The sequence below is a fragment of the Polyodon spathula genome, unplaced genomic scaffold (genome assembly GCF_017654505.1).
Source record: "Polyodon spathula isolate WHYD16114869_AA unplaced genomic scaffold, ASM1765450v1 scaffolds_1271, whole genome shotgun sequence".
In the NCBI taxonomy this organism is placed as follows: domain Eukaryota; kingdom Metazoa; phylum Chordata; class Actinopteri; order Acipenseriformes; family Polyodontidae; genus Polyodon; species Polyodon spathula.
The window spans coordinates 56,994-79,806 of NW_024472754.1; the positions used below are offsets into that span (position 1 = coordinate 56,994).

The 22,813-nt window shown below is 42.4% G+C and overlaps 2 protein-coding genes across 3 annotated transcripts; one reads left to right on the forward strand and one right to left on the reverse strand.

Moving 5' to 3' along the window:
- Positions 1–1,653: 1,653 nt before the first annotated feature.
- On the reverse strand, positions 1,654–6,239 carry LOC121309418. Its single transcript, XM_041242333.1, has 7 exons — positions 6,150–6,239; positions 5,998–6,053; positions 5,366–5,458; positions 4,150–4,274; positions 3,263–3,409; positions 2,430–2,468; positions 1,654–1,887 (listed from the first exon to the last, which is right to left on the reverse strand). The coding sequence occupies exons 1-7, from the start codon at positions 6,197–6,199 to the stop codon at positions 1,654–1,656; spliced, it is 744 nt and encodes a 247-aa protein (XP_041098267.1). The 5' UTR covers positions 6,200–6,239.
- A 3,051-nt stretch (positions 6,240–9,290) lies between these two features.
- LOC121309426 (otoancorin-like) lies at positions 9,291–22,718 on the forward strand. 2 transcript variants are annotated; one of them, XM_041242345.1, is made up of 25 exons: positions 9,291–9,546; positions 10,028–10,132; positions 10,611–11,141; positions 11,509–11,674; positions 12,176–12,267; positions 12,855–12,964; positions 13,660–13,793; positions 14,407–14,515; positions 14,658–14,873; positions 15,048–15,215; positions 15,570–15,710; positions 15,955–16,010; positions 16,129–16,234; positions 16,917–17,020; positions 17,571–17,709; positions 18,291–18,487; positions 18,784–18,877; positions 19,121–19,283; positions 19,596–19,789; positions 20,049–20,195; positions 20,429–20,583; positions 20,995–21,131; positions 21,276–21,373; positions 21,682–21,835; positions 22,258–22,718. In XM_041242345.1, exons 2-25 carry the CDS (start codon positions 10,060–10,062, stop codon positions 22,335–22,337), a joined length of 3,564 nt encoding a protein of 1,187 aa, XP_041098279.1. In that variant the 5' UTR covers positions 9,291–9,546; positions 10,028–10,059; the 3' UTR covers positions 22,338–22,718. The 2 variants fall into 2 exon arrangements, with proteins under 2 accessions (XP_041098279.1, XP_041098280.1); XM_041242346.1 differs by lacking the exon at positions 9,291–9,546 and having other exon boundaries at positions 9,965–10,132.
- The last annotated feature ends 95 nt before the right edge of the window (positions 22,719–22,813 follow it).

Here is a 22,813-nt window from a genome sequence, read left to right on the forward strand (position 1 = left end):
ACTCTGGATTTAGATCGTCCAGGTGGCATGTCTCCACTGGAAGGTAGATCACCACAAGGCTATTGCTCCGATCAGCCTGATCCCTCCACATATGCACCAAATTCAGCTGGTTTCTGTAGACAGCTTCCTCCCCCTGTGATCAAGAACAATGGAAGCCCAGTTAGCAGAGGGGGTTTATCCTTTATAGCCACCTTTCCACACTACAGTACCTATAGAAATCACAGTAAACCCTGACATTGAGGAGATACAGGCACCTGAAAGGTTTGATGGAAATGTTACAAGCTATACTGTATATAATTAATATACAGTACAGCTATAATACACTACAAGGCTGTGAGGACTCTCACCCCACTCAAGGCTCTTGTGGATCAGCTTGCAAGGTAAAGCACTCTACCAGTCGCTGCAACTTAGGGTTTCATTTTGAATGGAGAGAAAATGGCATGGTTAATATGTATTGATTGCAATTCAGTTAAGGTTGATTGGGTTTTGTAGTTAAAAGGAAACTTCAGTAGGTGTAGACTTTAAAACAGATCCCTCCCCTCCTCACCAGTTTGTATTCCACGTTGTTCTTTTTGGGGTAGGTCACAGTGACCTCTTGGGCACTGTGCTGCAACAGAAAGCCTCTCTCGTCCATGTCCTGCTGAGAAACAGCAATCCCGTTGACCTGAATGCCGAAGAAGAGGTCCATCGTTTCTCCGCTGGCGGGGGTCCGCATGATGGGCACAGACACAGCAACATCGTCTCCTGCACAGCGGACCTGAACTGAACACAATGGCGCCAGAGAGTCAATGACAACTGCTAGGCATCAAGCAAGCACAGTCAGCCAGGGGTAAAACAGAGGATTAAAAATCTGTACCCTTAGTTAAGTTCAAGATCATTGTTGGACCAACACAGAACTTCTCCACAGCATTATATCTTCTGGACACCAAGAAAGGCACCTTTACATTCCCTGCAAGAGCAGGAAGCATCACAGCAGCCCCTACAATCACATACCTTCTGGACAGACAACGCTCAAGTCGTAGACCAGCCCAATGAGAAGTTCCTCATGCTTTGCCTTCATGGTGTACACCAAGGATGGATAGTTAAAGACATCCTGAAGAGGAGACAGCCGTGTTTCAAACCCAAATCAATACAGGCTGGCTACGACTTCTAACAAGCAAGGAAGGCCCAGGGATTCTTTTTTTTATATAAAATGAATTGAGGCCACATTTTTCTAGGTGACACACCATTACAACATTTATGATCAACAAGATATTTAAAAGGAACTGTGAGGAGACCTCTTCATAGGCATTGAAAGTCATTTCTTTGGAGCAGTGTATTCATCTAGGACAATCTGTTTAACTATTCCGAAATGTAAAAGAAAATGACCTTAACACACAAATAAACAGTACATAACAGAAGATTGAGTGCAGAGTAGCACACGTGACTAATTCCTCTACTGCTGCATAAGGGTTAGAAGTCACTGCAGTCCTGCACAGTCTGAGGTTTCACAATTCTCCAGGCATAGTATTGAAGTGATCAGGTGACCAGGATTTGCTCAAGTCAGGCCTTTTTTAAAAATGTAGCTATAGGAGGGAGGCAATTTATTTAATAGGAGCTCCTGATTAATATACAGATTTGAATCACACCCCTGTGCAGGACTAGGGAGAGTTTCTAACCCTGTACAGATTGGGTCAGCTGGCACAGTTCTCCACACTCTTCAGGTCTTGCCTTTTTCCCGACGATCGGGCTGCTGTGGGGAACTCTGAGGGTGATCCAGCCGTAATAACTGCTGATGTTCAGACCAAGGCCATTACTCAATATCCAAGGCTGGTCCACGTTGATCATACTGCCGTCCGGATAGTGGACTTCAAAAAACCAAGGGCTCTCCTTGTCCCGAGCGTGATGCTGAGTCACAAGAAGAAAGAAGCACTCTGCTAGCCTTGGGCACAAAGCTCTGCCTGTGTGTTCAGGGCTAAGCTACACCCACTAGGGGCAGAGTGGTGCAGGTTAATAGTTACACTGTGGTGTACCAGATAGATTTAGGAGAGACATGTTTTAGAGCTCTACTGATGCCACAGGAGTTCTTTAAAACACCAGGATGCAAGGACCTAGAGTGAGCTATAAAATTAGGAATAAAGCTTTAGCCAAGTTAATTTCATTAAAACTTGCTCCTTCAAGACAGCTCAACCACATAGATGTGCAAAGTGATGTGTGCAACTGCACCCCCTTGTGGAATACAAGGCTACATGAGGTGCAAGATACAGGAGTTGCAATTGCAGGCAGTTGTGTCCAATGGTTAGACCAATTTAGTTAATACTTAGTTTCATGTTAATTAGAACAAAACTCTTAGCACCCTAGCCCTTCTGAAACATTCAGGAATTACTGCAATGGTTAACTGGGGTACAGTATGGAAATAAGTCATGCAACTGGAGCTCAAGTGTACATACCAGACCAGCCTGGAAAGGAATATCAACCTTTAGGGACACCTGCAAAAAGCAATGGACAGTTTAGAAGGTACGGGGCATACAGTCACAGAACCCCTCCTGTATAACGTGCAACACTGGGAACAGAATACTGGGGAGGTCATGATCTTTGCATGAACAGGAAAGAACATTCCCACACGACAGGGATGGAAACAGTAGAATAAATCTCATTACTGCAATAAAACGACCCCGATTACTAGCAAGACCAGGCTCATTTCTCAGATCCCATTAGCACTGATCTTGAACTACGAAACATCAGGTTTGCCTTTAAAAACAGGACCAGTTGACCATTAGGATAATCTGAAGCCGATAATTCAAACATCTCTCATCTCCTTGGTAACCTACTTTGGTCAAAGGCAGCGTGTTATTCAGCCCTCAGCTTCACAGGTACATTACATCTTTTAAAATGAGTTTGACTGGGAAAGTAAAACCAACTGTAATCCTTTAATTAGTTCAGAAAATGTGTTTTACTTTGTTCTGCCGCCACCTGCTGGTTATGATGCATAATTCACCCACATACTCAACGCATTGAGCACTGAACCCCATCTGGACACTAATGCACAAATCAAAGTGATTGAGCTCTTCACAGAAAGCATGTGCAGGCAGGTGAGGGTCATTGCTGTTCATTGAGCAGATTTACCATTGAGAAAAAAAAGCTGCTTGGAATGGCGACAATTACAGAACAGCAATCCACACAAACCCAAGCAGCCATTTCTTCACTTAGAATGATAAATTTACTCTGTGAACCTCACCACAATCCGAGTAACCATCATGAAAGCACCAGCGTCCAAGCCTACCTCAATATAGTCCTCTTCGCAGAACACTTTCCTCTTCACCGTCAGCTCCTTGTGCACACAGGTGAAGGTGAACACATCAGCCCCCGACACGGAGGAGTTCCCCCGCAGCTCGTACTCCACTTCGATCGTCAGCAGCACCCGCTCACCCTGCAAGAGCAGTTCAAATACTCTGCATCAGCTGGGGCTCAAACACAGCGGGCACGGCTCTGCTGTAAACTTCTGCAACAACCAATGCTTTGTCTGCACATAGGTTAAGGATGTTAGAATAACGTGCTATAGACGCACTTGAATATAATGCACTATTCTTAGCAGGGTTCCTCTGGAGTAGCTATGGAAGCAATTCCATTTCTGAGGTCAAATAAACGGGGATCACTGGTTTACACATTGGACTAAGCATCTTGACGGCTTCAGAATTCTTGTACCATTCTCGATAGTCTTATTGTGTAGTTTTGAAAGAAACACCTGAAGTAATTTAACATCATTTGTGGTACACACTCAGATTAAAAGTAGCTATTATAAATCCATGCTTTCAGACTGCGTTGCACTTCTGTTAACTACATAGCTGCTAAAGTGCAACACAGCCAAGATTCATTAAATGACATCAGCAGCCATTGTTCAAACATGTCAAAGGGAACTCAGGAAATGCAGCTGGTATAATCTAGTGTTAAACATGAACTGGATGGACACAGTTAATCCTTTCATGCATGCCGACCTCAGTGATGGATAAAAACAAAATAAAGCACACATACTGCTAGTCTCTAAGGGGGGGGGATGGACACGTGGAAGAACAAATGCATGCTGACCTCATAAGGATCCCCCACCCCCACCAAAAAAAGCAATGGAAAAAAAAAATAACGAAAGCATGAAAGGATTCACACACGTCTTACCTCCAAATATAGATGGCAGGCCATGAGTGAAGCGAGGAGGGTTAGATCCCCTTTGTAGTTCTTGAGCTTGTAACCACACCTGGCATTCAAGGAGGGCTCCAACAGATGAGCCAAACCTTGGTCATCTGAAAGAGGAACCCGACACACCCCGAATCAGAGAAACCAGGGCTGCCAAAAACTACTGCATAAGCACATAGTTTGTTTTGCTGGTTAACAGTTAAATGCAGCAAGAAGCTTTAGCTTATTAGGATTGATTATCTAAAAGTGGTTCTTATTGCAATATTAGTCATTTGAGATGCTCTGCCACAGGTTCAGGAGCTCTTCAGCTCCAGTTGCCTGCCAGATGTATGTAATGCAGGCTATAGACCCAAAGAGTCTCTCTTATTGGCTTAGTCAAGATTAACAGGTGTTCCAGATCTTCAGCCACTGATGATGTAAAGACACCTATAAACCCTGCTGGATAGGGGCTCTCCAGGGCTGGAGACCCTGGATCTAGTGCTTAGTGTGTATTCCCAGCAAACCAAAGCAAACTTGTGCCAGATCACTAGATGGCACCATAGGTGAGATCAGTCAGTCTTTATAGACATCAGTGCCATCTAGCGAGCTGCTATACAAGCTTTGCTCAGCTGGCACCAAGGTATTGGCATCTAATAAAGATACTGTTTAATCAAGCTATAAAAATACATCTCAGATCATGAACTCATAAAATACTGCAACAGATCTATAAAATACAACATTTGTGTAATTGAGCGATGTTTTGATGCTGCTTTTAAACGTTAACGGTATTTGTGTCCAATCACTTGATTGCATAGTATAGACCAATGCGTGCTGCTGCACCCAATCTGAACAGAGATCCGTCGATTCAATGGGGAGTTATGGGATGATTTTCCCTTGATAGGAGTGGGCCAATAGCTACCAGCCTCCAAACAGGTAGAGTCGGTCCAGATCAAGCGCTGTAATGTTTGTCGGATGTAGTAGCCGCTAGAGGGTGCTAAAAAGCAGTGTTGAAATATTAAAAAATACTTAGTACAGTTACATTTAGGGGTAGAGATTAGGTTAGCTGTAGATATTGGGGGTAGGGGGTAGATTTAGGGGTTAGTAGTTATCCTCTGGCCCATTCCTGTGGGATGATTTTTGATTGATAACGTCCCATTCAATGGACTGATCTAAAATCAGAGCGGCTGTATGTTCACACACTAGCCTGGACGGCACTCACCTCTAACAGAAATGTCCACGCTGTAAAGATCTAGGAATGTTTTTGTGATCTGGATCAGGAGGGTGTCAGTCAGGCATTGTCCTTGAATGTTTTCTGAAACACAACACATAATGTTGAAGGAGTGTGGTGACGCGCCCTCGGGTTGAAGAGAACCAGACCTTCCCGGTACTCATCCGTGCTGCACCTTCATTAGCTGCACAGCAGGTCTGGCATGAGCAGTGAACGATGCAGATATCCAAGATCTTAGTTTGCTTGCTTTCAAAACTATACATTTCCGACATGAGCGGCTGTGCATGGCAGAGAACTATGTAGTATTTTAGAAGCTGCATTACTTAAGTGCAGTCCCTTCAGCCCGCAGGTAAGCACGCTTCTCAAGCAGCACGTTATGGTTTTATTATTCAGACGCATGGACTAGTTCAATCTCCCCCTTAAATTTAATTTGGGATTCTAAAGCATGGGATATTGAACATCTAAAACATGTAAAAAACATGTTTTATTAAGATTGGTCTGAATTAAAGTGGCCTTTTTCATTACTTATTTGACAATGAAATAATATTTGTCTACATTAAATTTTAAAATAACCACATTAATAAGGTTTACGACTAGCTGGAACTAACATTAAATTTACCTACCAGAAAGGTTAACGGCGTCATTGAAACCAGGTAGGCAGCCAAGAATTAAAAAAAACCTGCAAACGCAAGTAGTTAATGTATCAATAAATAATTACACAGGTTAAAACTCACTTTAATGTCGTGCAATTATTTTTAAGACGCGAATACATTACCAGTATCGTATCAATAAAGAATACATGTTGAACTCCATCTGCCCGTTCATAATCTCACGCACTCACGGAAAAAGCAGAAGCAACAAATAATGAAAGAAGTCTCCTCACACCTGCAGGTACGAACCCAATCAATTAGCGAGCCGACAGGTGTCGGGAAGTGCGGTTCTATAAGCAGTTCAACTCTGCACGTGGTGTTAATTAAACAAATGGCCCGGGATTATCAATTAAACCGTTTTGGGTTGTTTTTTTTTTTTTTTTTTCCCAAAAGCAAACTCTTAAACCTTAGTTCCATTTTACAGTGCTGTGAAACGTCATCGCACTAACCGGTGGTCCTCAAAGTAATTTGGGCACGGGCATAAACTGATCTTACTTGGCTGTTTGCGGGCACGCTGACTATTGCTTCTTATTTTACAATTATTATTATCTGAGTACTTGCATAGTCTATATATATATATATATATATATATATATATATATATATATATATATATATATATATATATATATATATGTGTGTGTGTGTGTGTGTGTGTGTAAGAATGAGAGGAGGCCATTCAGCCCACTAATGGTTCCGAGAAGCACATTGATTTGTAATTTTCCATCCAAGCCCTGCTTGTCTTTACATTTAAAAAAAAAACCCCTACGACAACAGCAAGCTGATTCCTTTGTGAAAGGAGTTGTTTGTATGACGTGACGATGGGAGCTTGTGAGTGAGAGTTTTCTGGAAAGGTTGCATTGCTCAACTCGGCCAGAGGGGATTCAGAGAAAGCACCTGTAACTTGAGATTTATACTGTTAGCAAATAATGTTTGTGCCAGTCTGCTGCTTAGCAATCAAACCACACTGCTCAAGACAAATGCACACAATACAGGCCAAAAGTGTGGAACCAACACATGTTACACAACCACTAGGGATTTTATTGCCCCTTTTCCATCACTCAGACCCTGTGCTTATTAAATATGTTGGTATCGCTGAATAGATAATGGGCCTCCTCTATAAAAAGATGCAAAAGATTGAAACCAGCAGGACATCTCACAGGTTGAATGGTCCCCTGAAATGTTCTCACGAAGTGTAAAGGTGAAGCTTGTTTTGAATATCAGAGGTATTTGTAAAGACAACTGCATTGCCATTGTATTAAACTCCACGATGGAAAAAATGGAAACAAAGCCCCTTGCAAAAGCTCCGTCTCAGGTTTACACAAATAACCCTCCCACCCCCCACCCCACCCGACAGGGCTATGCGTGTGTTTCAAAACAACAGCACAATAAGAATTAACAATCAAATGTTTTTAACATCAAGCAACTATTGTACACTGGCTTCAGCAACACATTACAAAAGCGGTTCTTTATCTTCTGGGGTTTCCTGCACACCATGAAAGGGAAAGCTAACACTAACAGTAAATCTTACTTTAACACCGCTCAAGAGAAATCTAGCCTCTCTTTAATTACTGTGTTTTAATTCAGAAAGCAGGAGCCAGCTACACACACACACAATACACTTTGCAATCTCAGTAGCCAAGGGCTCTGGGTCCCTGCATATAGGTCTTGAATGTGATACATATGTAAGTACACTGTTTATACACACACACACACACACACACACACACACACACACACACACACACACACACACACACACACTTGAATGGGATAACAATGTATACACACAGTAGAGTCAGCATCGCCCTGGTATGGGGTCTATTCTCCTGGTATTCCCTTGTTAACTCTTGAGCTCCACTGCAGATCAGGTCCCTTCATCAATGCTGGCTGCACTTGCACCCTGATGGTGTTGATAGCTTTCAAGACGACAATGCACCCCTCCGCCATGAAAGGATTCTATTTTTGAAAGCAGAAAAACCAAAACATTTCAAAACGAGGCGCAAAACACCCTAAGAGTGTTGAAGACCCTTATGGAACAAAATATATATTTAAATATACTGGCATATATTGCATGATACATTTTGTAACGTACGTATGCTACATTATATATGTCAATATATTGAAATCTATTTTCATTGCGTAAGGGGAGATCTTGGGTTATAGTGTTTGTTTGTTTGAGGCTAGTTTTGTAAAATGAACAAACTTTTAAAAAGTAACCTAGCAATCATTCATGAATAAGCAAAGAATGTGTTGGAAGCTCAACCCTTTTTTTTGTTGTTAGAAACCATTGTAGTTTTCATCACAGCTTATAATTACACACTCACACACTTTATACCGTTTCTGTACAGCTTTAAGTATGTTAAGATGAGTTGTTACTAACAATGAAGTTGACTTGACAACTTCAAATGAATGCTAGCGATACCAGTTAGTCTTTGGCACCTGTTGCCACGATCCCTAATATACAGTACAGCTGCGCACCCAAAGAAATAAAAAAAGGAAATCCTTATCAACCCTTAACTGAATGTATTTCAGAGCTAGCACTGAGCACCTGTAGCAGAGAGTAAACTATAAAAGGACAAGGACAGACCGATTGCAAGGACAACATTAATTGAACAATGCCTGGACTCCTTATTCAGGGACATATTCTTCTACCCAACGTGGCAAGGAGCCTCATGGCTTTCTATCAGGCCCTTGGCATTCAGTGTGAAAGGTGCTTTGGCAGTCACTGTTATACAAATCCAGTTCTGCAGACCCCAGCCTTCATCTTGCGTTGGTTGTAGATAGATGGCGTATGGGGTAGCACTGCGCTTAGGGACTGATCGCTCATTTAAATCATGTTCACTTATTTTTCATGACATCCATGTTTCCCGTTTACAAAACATATTCAAATTCAAGAAAACGCAATGAGAAATTAAAGTTGAAGTGATCTGCAAATTTGACATGAATGGATTTACCTTTATTTTACAGAGAAGTCACTTGATATTAAGAATCTCTTTTTTTTCTTTTGGGGGCGATTTATTGTTTACTTCCTTTTTTTTCCCATTTTTAAATAAGTTATCTCTTTTACAAGTCAGAAAGTGGAAAAAAACTGGAGAAAATCATTAGAATCAGCATTAACAACGGATGGAATTCCAGAATTAGCATGTGCAGTTGAGTGTGCATTAATCCTTCTGTTATTATTTGGGGTTATTTCTGATTGCAGGCTGTTAGTTACAGTCACGTCATAGATACAATGCTGTTTTGCTGGCCTCTTTGTTATGAAAAAACAAAGTGAGGGGTCAAGGATCCAGGTTACAGTCGCCAGGCCTCCCTCACAGAGATGCTTCCCATATTGTTGAGGCATGCCGCATGGACCAGAGAGGGAGGAGTACGCTCCTCCTCATGGGTTTATATACAGAAGCAGAATGCAGGGAAGAGATCTGTTCCATCATTCTGCAGGTGCTCAGGTGGCACAGGTACAGACCGTCTACTGCCTTCTACCTGAAGACTTCAGTACCTGAGCTGAATTGCTGGTCTACAGTAAGTTCTACCATAGATTACTTACAACTGATTGTTTTCATGTGGGTTCAAAAACTTCCAGTTAATTAAAGACATGTCACAACTGTGATGAGGACTATAATTTACAAAGGGAAATACAGGATAGAAAGGTGCAGTGTCGCTCAGTCCTATTCAGTATCGCACTGAAGCATAACTCCATGGTTGTAATTATTGCAGTGGATAAGTGTGATTGGTATTAATCATTAGATATGTAAATCAATGTTTAACAGGGACCATGAAGTAAACTACACACATTGTAGACAAGGAGCCATGTCATATTTACTGCAGTAAACACCACAGATAGGGCGTGTATCAGTATTGTGGGAGGACCGATTATTACAGAAACAAGCCATTTGAATGTTTACCCCGTTATATTTAATAATTCTAACCGTGTCTGCAGATTTTCAAGACTGCCTGACCCTTTTTCTATTGCTTTCTCTTTCGAAATCCTCTTGTTTCTTAGGAGGAGAGTTGTGTCAGACTGGGACTGCAGTAATGGGCCAGGCCGCTCTCTTTGGGCTCTTCTTTGGGCTCATTTTCTGTCTTTGCCTGATGATATCATCAGCTGGTAAATGCAGTCCTTTATTTGATCCTACTTCATTAGTTTTGAATGGATTTTTATATATATATATATATATATATAGAAAAGCAAGCTGTCTCGCTCCCAGGATAACCTTTATGCTGCGTTTCTTTCTGCCACCAAAACTGAATCGAAAACGATTTGAAATAAAACTGTTTTGTTTCCATAGTGACCAATTTCCACCAAGTTTAAAGTGATTCTCAGTCAGCCCCAGTTAGGCTTTCAGGCTGGCCCAGTCGCTTTCCACCGTGTCTCTCTCTCTCTGTTACCTAAAGAGAAGGATGCTAGAATATGCTTTCCGATGGTAAATTTCACAAAACCCGCACATATAGAGGCGATGTTTTATTAATCTACTGAGTATAGGCTGCAGGTCGCAACTCCAATGCATTCGAATTAGATATGGCGCATTTCAAAAGTGCTCCCCAATAAAGTTATTGAAATGTATTTTGTTTCTCTCCATTATCAGAAATAACTACTGCTGACCCTGCAACTACTGATGCAGCTGCTACTCCTTCAGCAACTGCAGACGCTAACCCTGCAACTACAGTGAATGCTAACCCTGCAACTACAGTGAATGCTAACCCTGCAACTACAGTGAATGCTAACCCTGCAACTACAGTGAATGCTAACCCTGCAAATACAGTGAATGCTAACCCTGCAACTACAGTGAATGCTAACCCTGCAACTACAGTGAATGCTAACCCTGCAAATACAGTGAATGCTAACCCTGCAAATACAGTGAATGCTAACCCTGCAACTACAGTGAATGCTAACCCTGCAACTACAGTGAATGCTAACCCTGCAAATACAGTGAATGCTAACCCTGCAAATACATCCAACGCTAAACCTGCAACTACAGTGAATGCTAACCCTGCAACTACAGTGAATGCTAACCCTGCAAATACATCCAACGCTAAACCTGCATCTACATCCAACGCTACATCTACACCTGCTGCTACCTCTAACCCTAAACCCAGCACTACCACTGCAATACCTGGTAAGAGATCAATTCTTCAGCCTGTTTGCCCTTTTCTTTTAAGACCCTGCCTCCCTCTTTTGTATAAGTTCAGTACAATAGAGTTTGCATTACAATGTCAGCCTAGCCTGGGACTTAAATTGACAACCAACCCCCACCCCAGTGAGACCTGTTATAAACTTTTTGAATGTTGTTGAAAGATGATCTTGTTCATTTAGGTAGTGAACGCTGGATGCCAGCAAAGGGGAATGTAAAAAAAAAAAAAAACCTCATAATTTCCACTCAGCTGCCTTTTTAAATTGACAATCGATTTTCAGTTACAAATGAAGAGCATTTTTCTCACCACAACCAGACGTTACATTGTTCTTTTTTTTTTGTCGATTTCCAGGGCCAAAAAAATGTACAGAATGGGAAGCTGATCTAGCAACCAAGCTGGCAGCATCAGCAGATATCACGCCTTTCCTCTTGGCCAACACAGACAAGCTCCCCTCCCTCTCTGAATCCTGTGTGAAGACATTCAGCAATGCAACCAGCAAGGCCAATTTAAAGAAACTGTAAGTAGATCATGCAAGAGCTCAACACTGGCTCCCTCTACCTGGCTAGCTAAAGGAGCATCTACTGCAGTCTGCTCAACAGGGGCTTTATATATTAACCTGCTTGTCACAAGACCCTCCCCCCATTGCAGTATCACAGCCACGTACACCTCAAGAAACAAAAGCATGCATCACACCAAACAGAGTCAGTTTAAACTCTCGCTCCGAAATCAGGTCAGGCTAATCCTTCAAGTGTGCAAGTTTAAAACCTTATTTCTGGGCCAGGTTCAGCTAATAAAGATGAGCATGTGTTATAGCATTGGGACTTGGCTGCCAGCCCCTCCTATTGAGGAGAAAAGTTGAGATTAGGGAGGAGGGGGTTAAAGTGACCCGCTAGTGGCAGCTCACGCAGGTGTCTGCTTGACTTTAGGTGATGGTTGCAAAGATCAATCAAAATGCTCATATTTGCAGGTGTATTTAGACTCTGTATTCAACCACAGCTGATTTGTTTGTACTCCCTAGAATGGCTGAACTGGACAAGGTGTATGACAACCTTAACCCTGGCTCCAGACTCGCTCTGTTCCTGTGGATAGAGCAAATGAATCCGAAACCAGGTAACTGCACACTGAAATACAGACAGCACAGCACCTTTGAGTCGCAGCTTAGTGCTGTGAAAAGCTATAAGGCAGAATTCTCATCCCCGGATCTCAAAAGTGGGGCTAGATAGGTTTTTATGGCAAGAGGTTTTAACATTTAATCACCAGTTTCTGGTAACAAAAGTTCTGTTTGTGATTTCAAGAATTCTATTTTTGATATCAGTAATTTTGTCCCATTTTTTTAGCTCAAAAAGCCGATTCTTGATATCAGAACTAGTATTTTGTAGCATGACCCTCTTTTGAAAGGTTCACTCTGGTCGTATTCCAATATATAACTCTGGTCCGGTTGATTTCTCTCTCCACCTGCTTCTTCTCAAAGCAGTCCTATGAGGCACAGCTGTGTTCATTTCATAGTCACCTCGTAGCTTTGTGAGCGCTGCTTCTTTCTTCTCTAATAATTAGCTTTTAGTTGTTTTATGACAGATCAGAGCTGTGGCCACAGACTATGAAAAAAAAAGAAGTTCCATCTCATTGAATTTGCTCAGTTTAAAATAATTCATGCCAGAGCTTTTGAAGAGTAAAAGCGCTTCATTGCCTCTCTGCAGCCAATGGAAGCAGCTGGATGACCGTGGAGCAGTTGACTTTGCTGGACCGCTTTCTGCTGCAGGCCTCTCTTTCCTCCTTGAAGACTCTGGCAGGCATGGAAAGCAGTCCCGTGAGTATTTGCTTCATTGACTCTCTTCCAATCTAAAGACAGCACTGCATATGGAAACAATATCTCGCTCTGCTTCCTAACAAACGGTCTTTGAACCTGAGCAATGCACAGTTCAAGGTAGTTTGCACTGTAACAAAAAAACAGCAAAAGGCAGTTTGGTGACTTTAATGAAGTTCTGGGGATTTGATGGGGATTAGTACTTGAGTTTCCTTGATGAAACCCCTGTAGCATTCTAGTGCTCTGCGTGGATACACACATGGATGCATTGCCATGCTGGCTATTCATTGATCATTCTTATTTTTGGTTTATTCATTGTTATGTCATTTCAACATAGTTTGTGAAAGTCCTGTATTCTCCCCTATAGATGCTGTTTGTTTTATTTATTATTATTATTATTATTATTATTATTATTATTATTATTATTATTATTATTATTATTATTATTAATATCATGTGTATGTCTGATAGATTAATAAACCAGGAGCACTATACACCAACAATGTCAATATATTGCAAGTCTGTGTATCAGAAAAGGGGGTTGACTGTAAGTTGTGAAGACTTTAATTTAAATGTAGCGCTTAATAAAATCAGCTCTAGAGCAGTTTTGCGTGCAGAATTGGCTGCTTGTAATAATCCGTTGAAGACAGTCTGGGTGTTTTCAAAGCTGCACTGATCTCTCTTGTTGTTGTCCACAGCTCTGTGCTTTCTTTAACTCTTCCAATGAAGTCTGGAAAAGTCTCTATGACCTGAACCCTGCACAAGCTAACATCTTTATCACTGGCCTCAAGAAATGCAGCATTGATGTAGCTAAGGCAGAAAATATTGCAAAGTAAGTACAACTATTCATATTTCAATTAATATATATATATATATATATATATATATATATATATATATATATATATATATATACTTTTTTTTACTCAAAAGGTTTCAATGATTTTAAAATCTTGTATTTCAGGAAGTTTCTGGAAAAAAAAAATCCTTCTTCAGCTGTAAACAGTGCAGTAAACTTACAGCTGAAGGTTTCTGTCCTGAAATAAATCATGTTTTAATCATTTAAAATCTTTTGTGTACATCCAAAAAAAAAAAAAAAAAAAAAAAAACCTAGCCCAGTTTTGTCATAGTTGTAGGAATTTAAAAATGGAGAATTTGATTTCATTTTGGAAGATTTCGTTTTTTCACTTTACCAAATCAACTTCTCCTGCTATGCAGATGTTATATAATATCTAGATGTAATGTAATATCTAGATGTAATATAATATCTAGATGTAATATAATATCTTGATGTAATATCCGAGTGGATTGCAGTTATTGCATTGTAACCCAGATCTATGAAACAGGCTGGTAAGCATGTAGAAGACTCTATACTCATCCAGCACAGTTCAAATGAAATCGCTGCTCCTGGGCTTGTTTGCAGTGTTGTTTTGTTCTGATTGCAGGCTTGGGCAGCTGGCTTGTTTCTATCCAGTAGATGACAAACCATTAGAAGATAGTCCAAGGACAAAATTATTGGAATTGCTGAAGAACTGCAAAAGCGATGTGAAAAATGTAAGCCTGCTGGAGCTATGAAATACTCCTGAGAAATAATAAAAGAACAGAGGACTTCGCACACAGCAACACAGCTGTAAACCAATCTTGCGTGTGTGCTTTTATTTAAACGATTCTGCATTTCAACCTCTCTCCTGTGCAGGTGTACCAGAAACTAATGACGTCAATGAACGTCACAAGCTTTGGCGCCTCTCAGCTGGGTGAGCTGGGAGATGCAGCAGCTGGCTTGGGGATCAAACAGTTAGCCAGCCTCAGCAAAGAGGCAGTGGTGGGATCGCTGAGTACGCTTTCCAAAATAGAAGGCTTTTCAAAATCTCAGAAGGAAGCCCTGCTAAAGGCTGCTGGAGTAGCCGATATTGTAAGGAACGCTTTTTTTATCATTTTATTTTTTAAATAGTGTGAACTCTTTGGTGATCGAGAAGTTGCCCTGCCATAAAATAAAACTATGCCTTATATGACTAGACTCTATTTGCACATGTTTTTGGTCTGCCGTTTCTTCTTCCCTTAGCTGAGGTTTTCCCCTTGTTTACAGATTAGCAAAGGGAACGTTGCAAGCTTGGGAAAGCTGGCCAGTGCGTTGGACTCCAGTGCGCTAGGAAGCATCCCGGCCGCTGCTCTTGTGACTGCCTTTGCAGACGCCAGTTTTGCAGCTTCAACAGCAGCCATGGAGCCGCTCCAGAAGAAATCGCTTGTGCTTTCAGTACGTTGCAATACAATACAATACAGTTCACATTTCTATAGCACCTTTCATCACAAGGATCCCAAAGCGCTTGTCACGGGCAGTGTTGTGTGATACACAGCTGGCATGGATTCTGTCCCTGGTCGGTGAGATGAAAGGATGTTAAAATCTCTAAAACCGTTCTTTTGCATAGCGCTTACGATGTTTGCGGTACGCAGGGTCGTCAGGTCAGGCCAAGCCTCCTCCCTGTTACACGCTTCACACATGCAAAAACAATTCCACCATTACATGAAAAATAGTGTCATGCTAAATGTAATGAACGTTCTAAAGGTGAATCAAGATTTACCAGGCTTCTTGTGCCTTTTTCTTTCTCAGGTCTTGAAAACGAAGTCTGCCGATGAAGCTCTGACCCTTCTCCCACCTGCACTGATCACAGAAATGACAACTAAAAAGCTGCAAGAAGCAGGTGCGCTCAGCACCGCGATGCTAGGGAAAATGCCATGGAACAAGGGACAGGTAAAATCACACAGATACTTGAACCAGACGCTGCTCAGACCAGTTCCAAAAGCTATGTCTCATGAACTCATGCTTTTTCATGGGATTTTAGCCTAGCAAATGGCGCCACCTGGTGCCTTAATATTGTATTGCTATAATGGTGGTTTTAAGAAAAAAGCAGTGGGGCAGATTCAAATGTACGGGTTTACATCAGGAGACCTGGCAAGGAAATAATTCTGTTAAAATGGTTTTGTTAACTTTGCAGGCTTTGGTTGTCATGGCGAAAGCATTCTCGAATCTGAAGACCGCTGAGGACTTCAAGTGAGTTCAAGTCTACTGTTTTCAGGCTAGAGTCGAGGTGATGGGTTTATAGTATCCTGTATTACCTGTACGAACAGGTGCAATATGACAAGCCTACAATTCTCATTCTCTGTTGAAGGAAACTTGGACGTGCTGCACAAGGTATAACATGTGAACAAATAACAGGCATGGCAGCAGATAGCCTGGAAGCCCTATCTGCCAGCGACTCTCTTTCACGTGATCAGGTGGGTGGGTGTGTGTGTGTGTGTGTGCGTGTATGTAAGTTCTTAATAAACTGGCCATATGATCAACCACTCTGCATTATAAATCACATATCAGAAATCAGCCAATCACAGTGCAGTATTTCCCAGGATTCCAGTACCTCTTATCCTGTGTAGAGATGCCATCCCGTGCCTTTAACACCACACCTGATTCCAGTATTCAAAACAAAACAAACAAAACACACACAAGCCTGCTACCTTTTGTAAAACGGATCCTCTTATCAGCTCCGCTCTTTCTTTAAATGTTGATGAGCTCGACACTAGTTTCTCCGGAGAAAATATTTCCGAAATCGCAAATAGAAAAGCACTTTTGTTTTTAATAAACAGTGTCACGCGCGACACAGCACCTGCACGTTATTATTCGGGGACTGTGGCTGTTGAGTCTGGGCTGATAAAAGCTAGGTTTTACAAAAAGAAAAAAACATCCGTTCGTGTAATAAGTTAGCACGCGGTCTCTTACAGTATTTCCTATATAAAAGATGTCATTTCACTCACTACCTGCATTGGCGTTGGAGTTGTTGTGATGTCAGCATCCTCTGCACAGCTTCAAAGAGGGGTTTGTGTGAAACGTAATGGAGATGTATTTGCATTTAGTGATTGCGTGCATTGCCTTGTTCATAATAAGAGCTCTGTTCTCTCCCTCCAGATCCGCTGTGCCAGCACTGCATATTTTAAAGCTGCCAAGTCATTCAGCAACTTAACTTCGGATGAAATCAGCAAGATTCCCTCCAACTATCTGCTCTACCTAAAGTGAGTCATGGTCCCAGCATTCAGAAGCAAAGCAATGTCCGAGTTCGGAGCCCTGGTCTGTTGTTTTACGTGCTGATCACAGATCTAGAATCAGAGCCACCTTTATGAATCAGATGACCTGAGCAGACAGTCGTACAACATCATGTTAATATTTGGTACACAGCTGAGTGAGTGTACATGACCAGAAGCTTTGCATCACCTAGCAGGATTGAGACATCGTTAAAAACAATAAACTATATGAACAGAATTTAGATCTTTTATTTAACATCTTGTAATGAAAGAAACTACAAAATGATAATTCAAAAGTCTACCGGAAGCCATAATATTAGCACAGTATTTCAGGTTAGATTTGTTTCAGTTTTTCAAGATGAAACTGCAAAGCAGTGTGTAATTCAATATGTTAACGTAACATTATCCAGCAGGTTCCATTGAACGTAATGAAGCAACAGTAGTTCATCTTATAGGGTGATGCCAAAACTTTGCCCAGAGCAGTTTGACCTCAGCATCTCATTCCTCAGTTAATACAGTTTACTCTCTGATGCTGTTTCAGGTCCTTTAAGGATGTAGAGACTGTACCAACAGCTAACTGCGCTTCTGTCGTCTCAGTCTTTGCTAAGGTTGAGCACAGACTCCTGGGTAAGAGCTCAAAAAGGAGGGAAGAAGTTCTCAACTACGTCAAGACCTGCATGGTAAGAGACTGAAATGACTCGATAGCTACAGGGGCGGAATCCGAAATGTGAAGGTACCGGAACGCCACTAAGATATGGCTTGTCTTAAACAAGAATTATTATACTGATTCCCATTGCATCACGGTATACTGAGCTTCTAGTAACACATATAACAGGTCACGCAGTTCTCAGATTCCTCCAGCTTGTCAGAATGCTTTGCTTTATGTGTCTATGTGTCAGTGGCATCGATTCCGTTTGGGTGCACTGTCCATAAGTCAATGCGCTGCTGCTGTCGTCTTCAGAAGCATTTTCAGCCTTCTTAAAGACGCAGTTTGTAATAGAAGTTCCTAATGCTCTTTTCATTGCATCGAGAGGACTGGTTGTGTGAGTCATGTGACTTAGCTTGCCTAGTATGCGCTATAGTCACAACTGGTGTAAATTAAGTCAAAAGTTGCATGTGGATTTAAAGGTAAACCCTAGGCATTGTCTTGACCTGAAATACTGAACTATTCAAATCACCTCGGACAGTATTTCTAAATAAGGTATGCCCTGGAAGGCTGCTAGGCTGTGTGGAAGTTACACATCATTATGTTTCTTTCTAGAGCATCAGTTCTACAGACAAGCTGACTGCCAGCCAAGTGAACCAGCTTGGGAACGTACTCTGCATGTTTGGCTCCGTGGAGATTGACAAGCTGAGCAACGACAATTTGAAAGAGGCCATAGATCAGCTGAGAGGGTGTGGCAAGTTTGAGGGAGACGTGAAGACTTCCCTTCGCACCAAGATCACTGCCACATACGGGTAAGAGCAAGCTGTTCAAACCCTCAGAGCAATCAGGGGTTTCAGACCCACACAGGGGCTACTATTAAATAAAACCAAACCAACTTAAACAAGCGTGCGCCATGCCAACTTCAATTAGATGTTGGGTTTTCATTTAACTCTTGTCTTGTCAAGGAAATCAGATTTTTGATCTGTTTATCCTACAGTCATACCGAATTCCTCCTTTCTGCAAATGTCTTTTCTCAGTAGAGCAAAACCAAAACGTGTTGTGGATTTCTGAAGCAGGATTTTCATCTCTATTTGTTTCCTTTAAACAGGACTTTGGAGACCTGGACCTTTGATACCGTGAACGAGCTGCAGACCCTTGCTTCTATGTTTGATGCGAGTGAGACGAACAAGCTGTCTGTATCTGTAAGTGTCTCTTAACAGCCTTGCGCGATTGCACCCTCACGTGCAAAATAAAAATAAAACCTTTTTATTTGTCAAATAAGAATGATTAGAAGCTTCCAAGAGTGCACAATGTTGTTCAGGTGCATCTGACAAGGCAGTGGTGGCCCTTGTCTTCGTTTCTCGGAGATTACCTGTATGTTGTCTTGCAGGAAACGCACACCCACGCTGCCCACCGTATTCACTCTTTGTTCTTTTATACTTCAGGTTGACCTGAAAGAAACCCTGAAAGGCATTCTGTCTCAGGTGAAGGAACCCGAGGGGTTTGTACCTGCAGACGTGAACTTCACTCCTGATATGACAAGCCTGAAGAGCTCATTCGGCAAAATAGTTATTAATTTATTTTTCAAAGTTGGAAGGAGAAAGAGAGGTACGTACAGGAGTGTCTATGTTTTGTTTGTATATCGCTGAGATACAGCCCAGCACTTCAGTGTCAGTGGAAACTACAGCTACACCTTGCCCAGCCCTATTCTAAAACATGCTATTGGCTTTCTGTTTACTGCAGTCTCCTGCAGGAAAACCAGAGCCCTCCAACATCGGCTTTGTCATCCCTTGCTTGGCTTGAAAATACGTGCCCATGCTTTATTGCACCTTGCTGTTCCTTTATTGTGGTGCACTGTCAGAAGGGATCCAGGTGCTATAATCCACTGTTCTGTAATGTATTTCTTTGTGTGTTCCGCAGCCATCACATGCAGTAGCATTACTGTCCCCACAAAGGAACTCATCCTGGAGCTGGGCAGTTCAAGCAGCGCCCTCACTGCTGATCAGCTGGGGTGCTTGTCGCTTGACACTTTCAAGGAGACTGTCGATATCCTGGGGGATATCACTGCGTTTCCTATGGAGAAGCTGACTGCCTTGAAGATTGTGGCCCTGGCGGTATGCAATACAGACTCTCAATGGCGTTTCAGTTCGTTGTAATATGAATAGCCAGGCAAGGGCACAGCCACATTCAATCACATCACACGCTGAACTCGATTTGAGAAATCTGAATCGCAAAAAGAGAAACAGCAGTACCCCCAATGTGTTTATATAGCTCAGCCGGCAGAAGGGCTGAGGACTGAGGGGCAGGGGGGTGTTGAGTGCACTTGGAAAGCTGTAAAGGAAGCACTAATAGCGTCTATGTTTCTTTCAATAGGCATACCCCACACCCACCAACAATGACATTGCCGGGCTAAAGAGAATCACGGTGGCTTTCACAGCAACTGAGATTAACACTTACTTTGCAACTCCGAATATCGATGCACTGGCAGCAATCGGAAAGTACCAGGATTGGAGCAGTGACGTAAGTACAGGGGGAACCCAGGGCCTTAAAAACATGGAACGGACCGATTTCCATTATTAGCCATATAAACTTTTAACTAAATCCTGTATAAATGGCACCGTACCCCCCCACCCCCCCCCACCCCGTCTTGCAGCTGTCTTTCAAGCCTAGTAATTCAGTTCAATCCTGAGAAAGGATTGAACTGAATTACTGAAGGGAAACATTTCCAATCAGTGCAGTCTTACGTCTTGCAGGCAACCGTGGCAGCTACGGCGAAACAGATCGTTGAGAACTTCCTGAAATCCAATGCGCCGAGCACCCTGCTCAGCAAAGATCTGCTGGCGCTGGGCTACCTCCTGTGTGCCTTCACCCCCGAGCAGATAGCAACCGTTTCAGCTGCAGAGTACAGGTGAGGCACGACGAAGAACAGGGAGAATGGACGGTGATTCGGACAGACACTGAGGTTGAGTGTGACAGAGTGAGCCGCTGGGCATAAGGGGGTGTTTTTTGTGATGGATTGCTTTTTATCCATTTCAGATCAGCAGAAACTAGAATGGGGTGCCCTTGTTCAAAAAAGCCTCAAGTGCTGATCATGTGATAACCGCCTTCACTTTGCACCTAACGTATATCACACATTCCTAACCACCTATGGTTTTAGGTTGCATTTGGCTGTAATCCGATAAACACTCAATGCTGGGAACGTAACTTTACCATGCGATTTTATTACGCAGTTATGAGGACCTGGTCTCTTCCTGGAGTCAGATCTCACAGCATTACTCGAGAGCCTTTTCAAGTCGTTGTGTTTCCCTTCGTTTCCCAGCTCCGCTGCAAGTAACATTGGAAAGCTGAAGTGTTCCCTGCCAGTCCTGACGGCATTAAAGAACAAAGCTGTGGAAGCCTTCGGAGCTCCCAGCGCCTGGACCACGGTTCAAATGCAAGACATCGGAACCCTAACAGGTAGCGGGGCCATCAACACCAAGCTTTCAACTTGTAACCATTTCGATTGTAGCCCAGGCCTCCGTTGGGAATGGCTAGCTACTGTGCTACCTAAACTTACTTAGTATCTTCTTCAATTTACAACAATGTCTTCGTGTTTTCCAGCTGCGCTAACCAGTGCTGAATTTAGTACCATCAGCAAAGAGAAGATGTCATACATTACTCCTGAGGCTGTGTCCCTTATTCCTCCTGCTGTGTTTCAAGTAAGCATTGTGGTTTGAAATATATCTATATAGCATATTTATAAAGGCAATGAAACACATTAATCAGCCTGTAGTTCTTGCATTTAAAGCTCTTTGGACAGTACTGCGAGGTACAGTAAGGGTTTGTTTAACAACACATCGATTTGGTTCAAGAAACCACGTTTGTTGCAGTAGTTGCTGGGGTTAGCTAGCAACCAGCTTGTTTTGTGGTTCTGCACTCACTCAGGACCACTAGAGTCAGATTGCTTGATGCTGTACAACTTTGCATAGCAGTCTCTGAAGCAGCAGCTCTGTTCCTGATTTTGCAGACCCTGACCATCGACCAACTGAGATATCTTGGCACTGAAAACTTAGCTGCCGTGTCGTCTCAACAGAAGGCATTGCTGGACCCAACCAAAACACTTGCTTTGAATGAGAACTCTGGCGCTACAGTTCCCCTTACCACTACCCCTTCGCCAACAGGTGAGCCATAGGCTTTGTGTGTTTTAACTGTTGTTATCTACAGGGGCTTGGTGATGAGGAGAGGAAACAACCATTCCTCACTGCTCATAATGATGTGAACCGCAGAAAACTACTACAAGGCAGGAGGGCTACTTCACTCTGTGGACCAGGAATTCTGTTTCTGGTTCCTGTCATTGTGCGAACTGGTTTTTATTGGGGTCTTGTATGACGCTATTTATTAAAAGCATAGGAAATCACTGTAAATTTTAAGCTTTAGATGGCACTGTGGTACTGTATCCCAGCATGTACAGTATGTAAAGAGCTGGTTTAAAAGCTGTGACGAAGAGAGATTTGGGCAATTCACAAAAGACATTAAGATAGAAAAGTAAGTGTGGTTTTTCAGAAGAGCAGCCAGCTCACTTGCTTTTGTTTGTGTTCCTCAGCGAGCGGCTCTCAGGCTCACGCAAGCCCCCTGGCTGCAGCCATCGCTCTGGTTCTGACTCTGCTGGCTCTTTCACAGTAGGATTTGTCACCAGCCAATGAGAAACCTCACAGGACTCTGCATACCCAGCGTGGACAAGAGCACGTCCTCCCAATTCCAACTGGAACTCAATCAACACCCATTCTGGGGGAATGGTTCTCTTAAACATCGTCCACAGGTTTATATTTAAAAAAAATACTGTATATCTTGGTACCACGCACTAGATGAACACCCCTCTTAAAAAACAGGCACAAGATTTCAATAAGCAAGACGTCCCACAAGCTGACCTATGTTTGAAGAGGGAACAGTGATCTATCCAGGGATACCAATGCATTAGTGATCACAGGGTCTGAATGGGGCTAATCAGTAACAAGCCCATGATCAGTTTACTTCTGTTCCCATCTTCTGTACAAAAACAAAAACCAGGGTGGGGATGTTTGATGACTTGTGTCAAATAAAGCTTAGTTATGTCTTAGCAGAACACAGCTGTATTTAATTTGAGTTGAAAGTGGTTACAC

Bases quoted from the DNA above. Each gene is read 5' to 3' on its own strand.
- LOC121309418 (XM_041242333.1), bottom strand. From the start codon at position 6,199: ATGAACGGGCAGATGGAGTTCAACATGTATTCTTTATTGATACGATAC. The intron at 6,054-6,149 runs GTAATGTATTCG...TTGCGTTTGCAG, and splicing joins TCTTTATTGATACGATACTG to GTTTTTTTTAATTCTTGGCT. The intron at 3,410-4,149 runs GTAAGACGTGTG...CTGCTCTTGCAG, and splicing joins CCTGCCATCTATATTTGGAG to GGTGAGCGGGTGCTGCTGAC.
- LOC121309426 (XM_041242345.1), top strand. From the start codon at position 10,060: ATGGGCCAGGCCGCTCTCTTTGGGCTCTTCTTTGGGCTCATTTTCTGT. The intron at 12,965-13,659 runs GTGAGTATTTGC...TGTTGTCCACAG, and splicing joins CAGGCATGGAAAGCAGTCCC to CTCTGTGCTTTCTTTAACTC. The intron at 17,710-18,290 runs GTAAGAGACTGA...GTTTCTTTCTAG, and splicing joins ACTACGTCAAGACCTGCATG to AGCATCAGTTCTACAGACAA.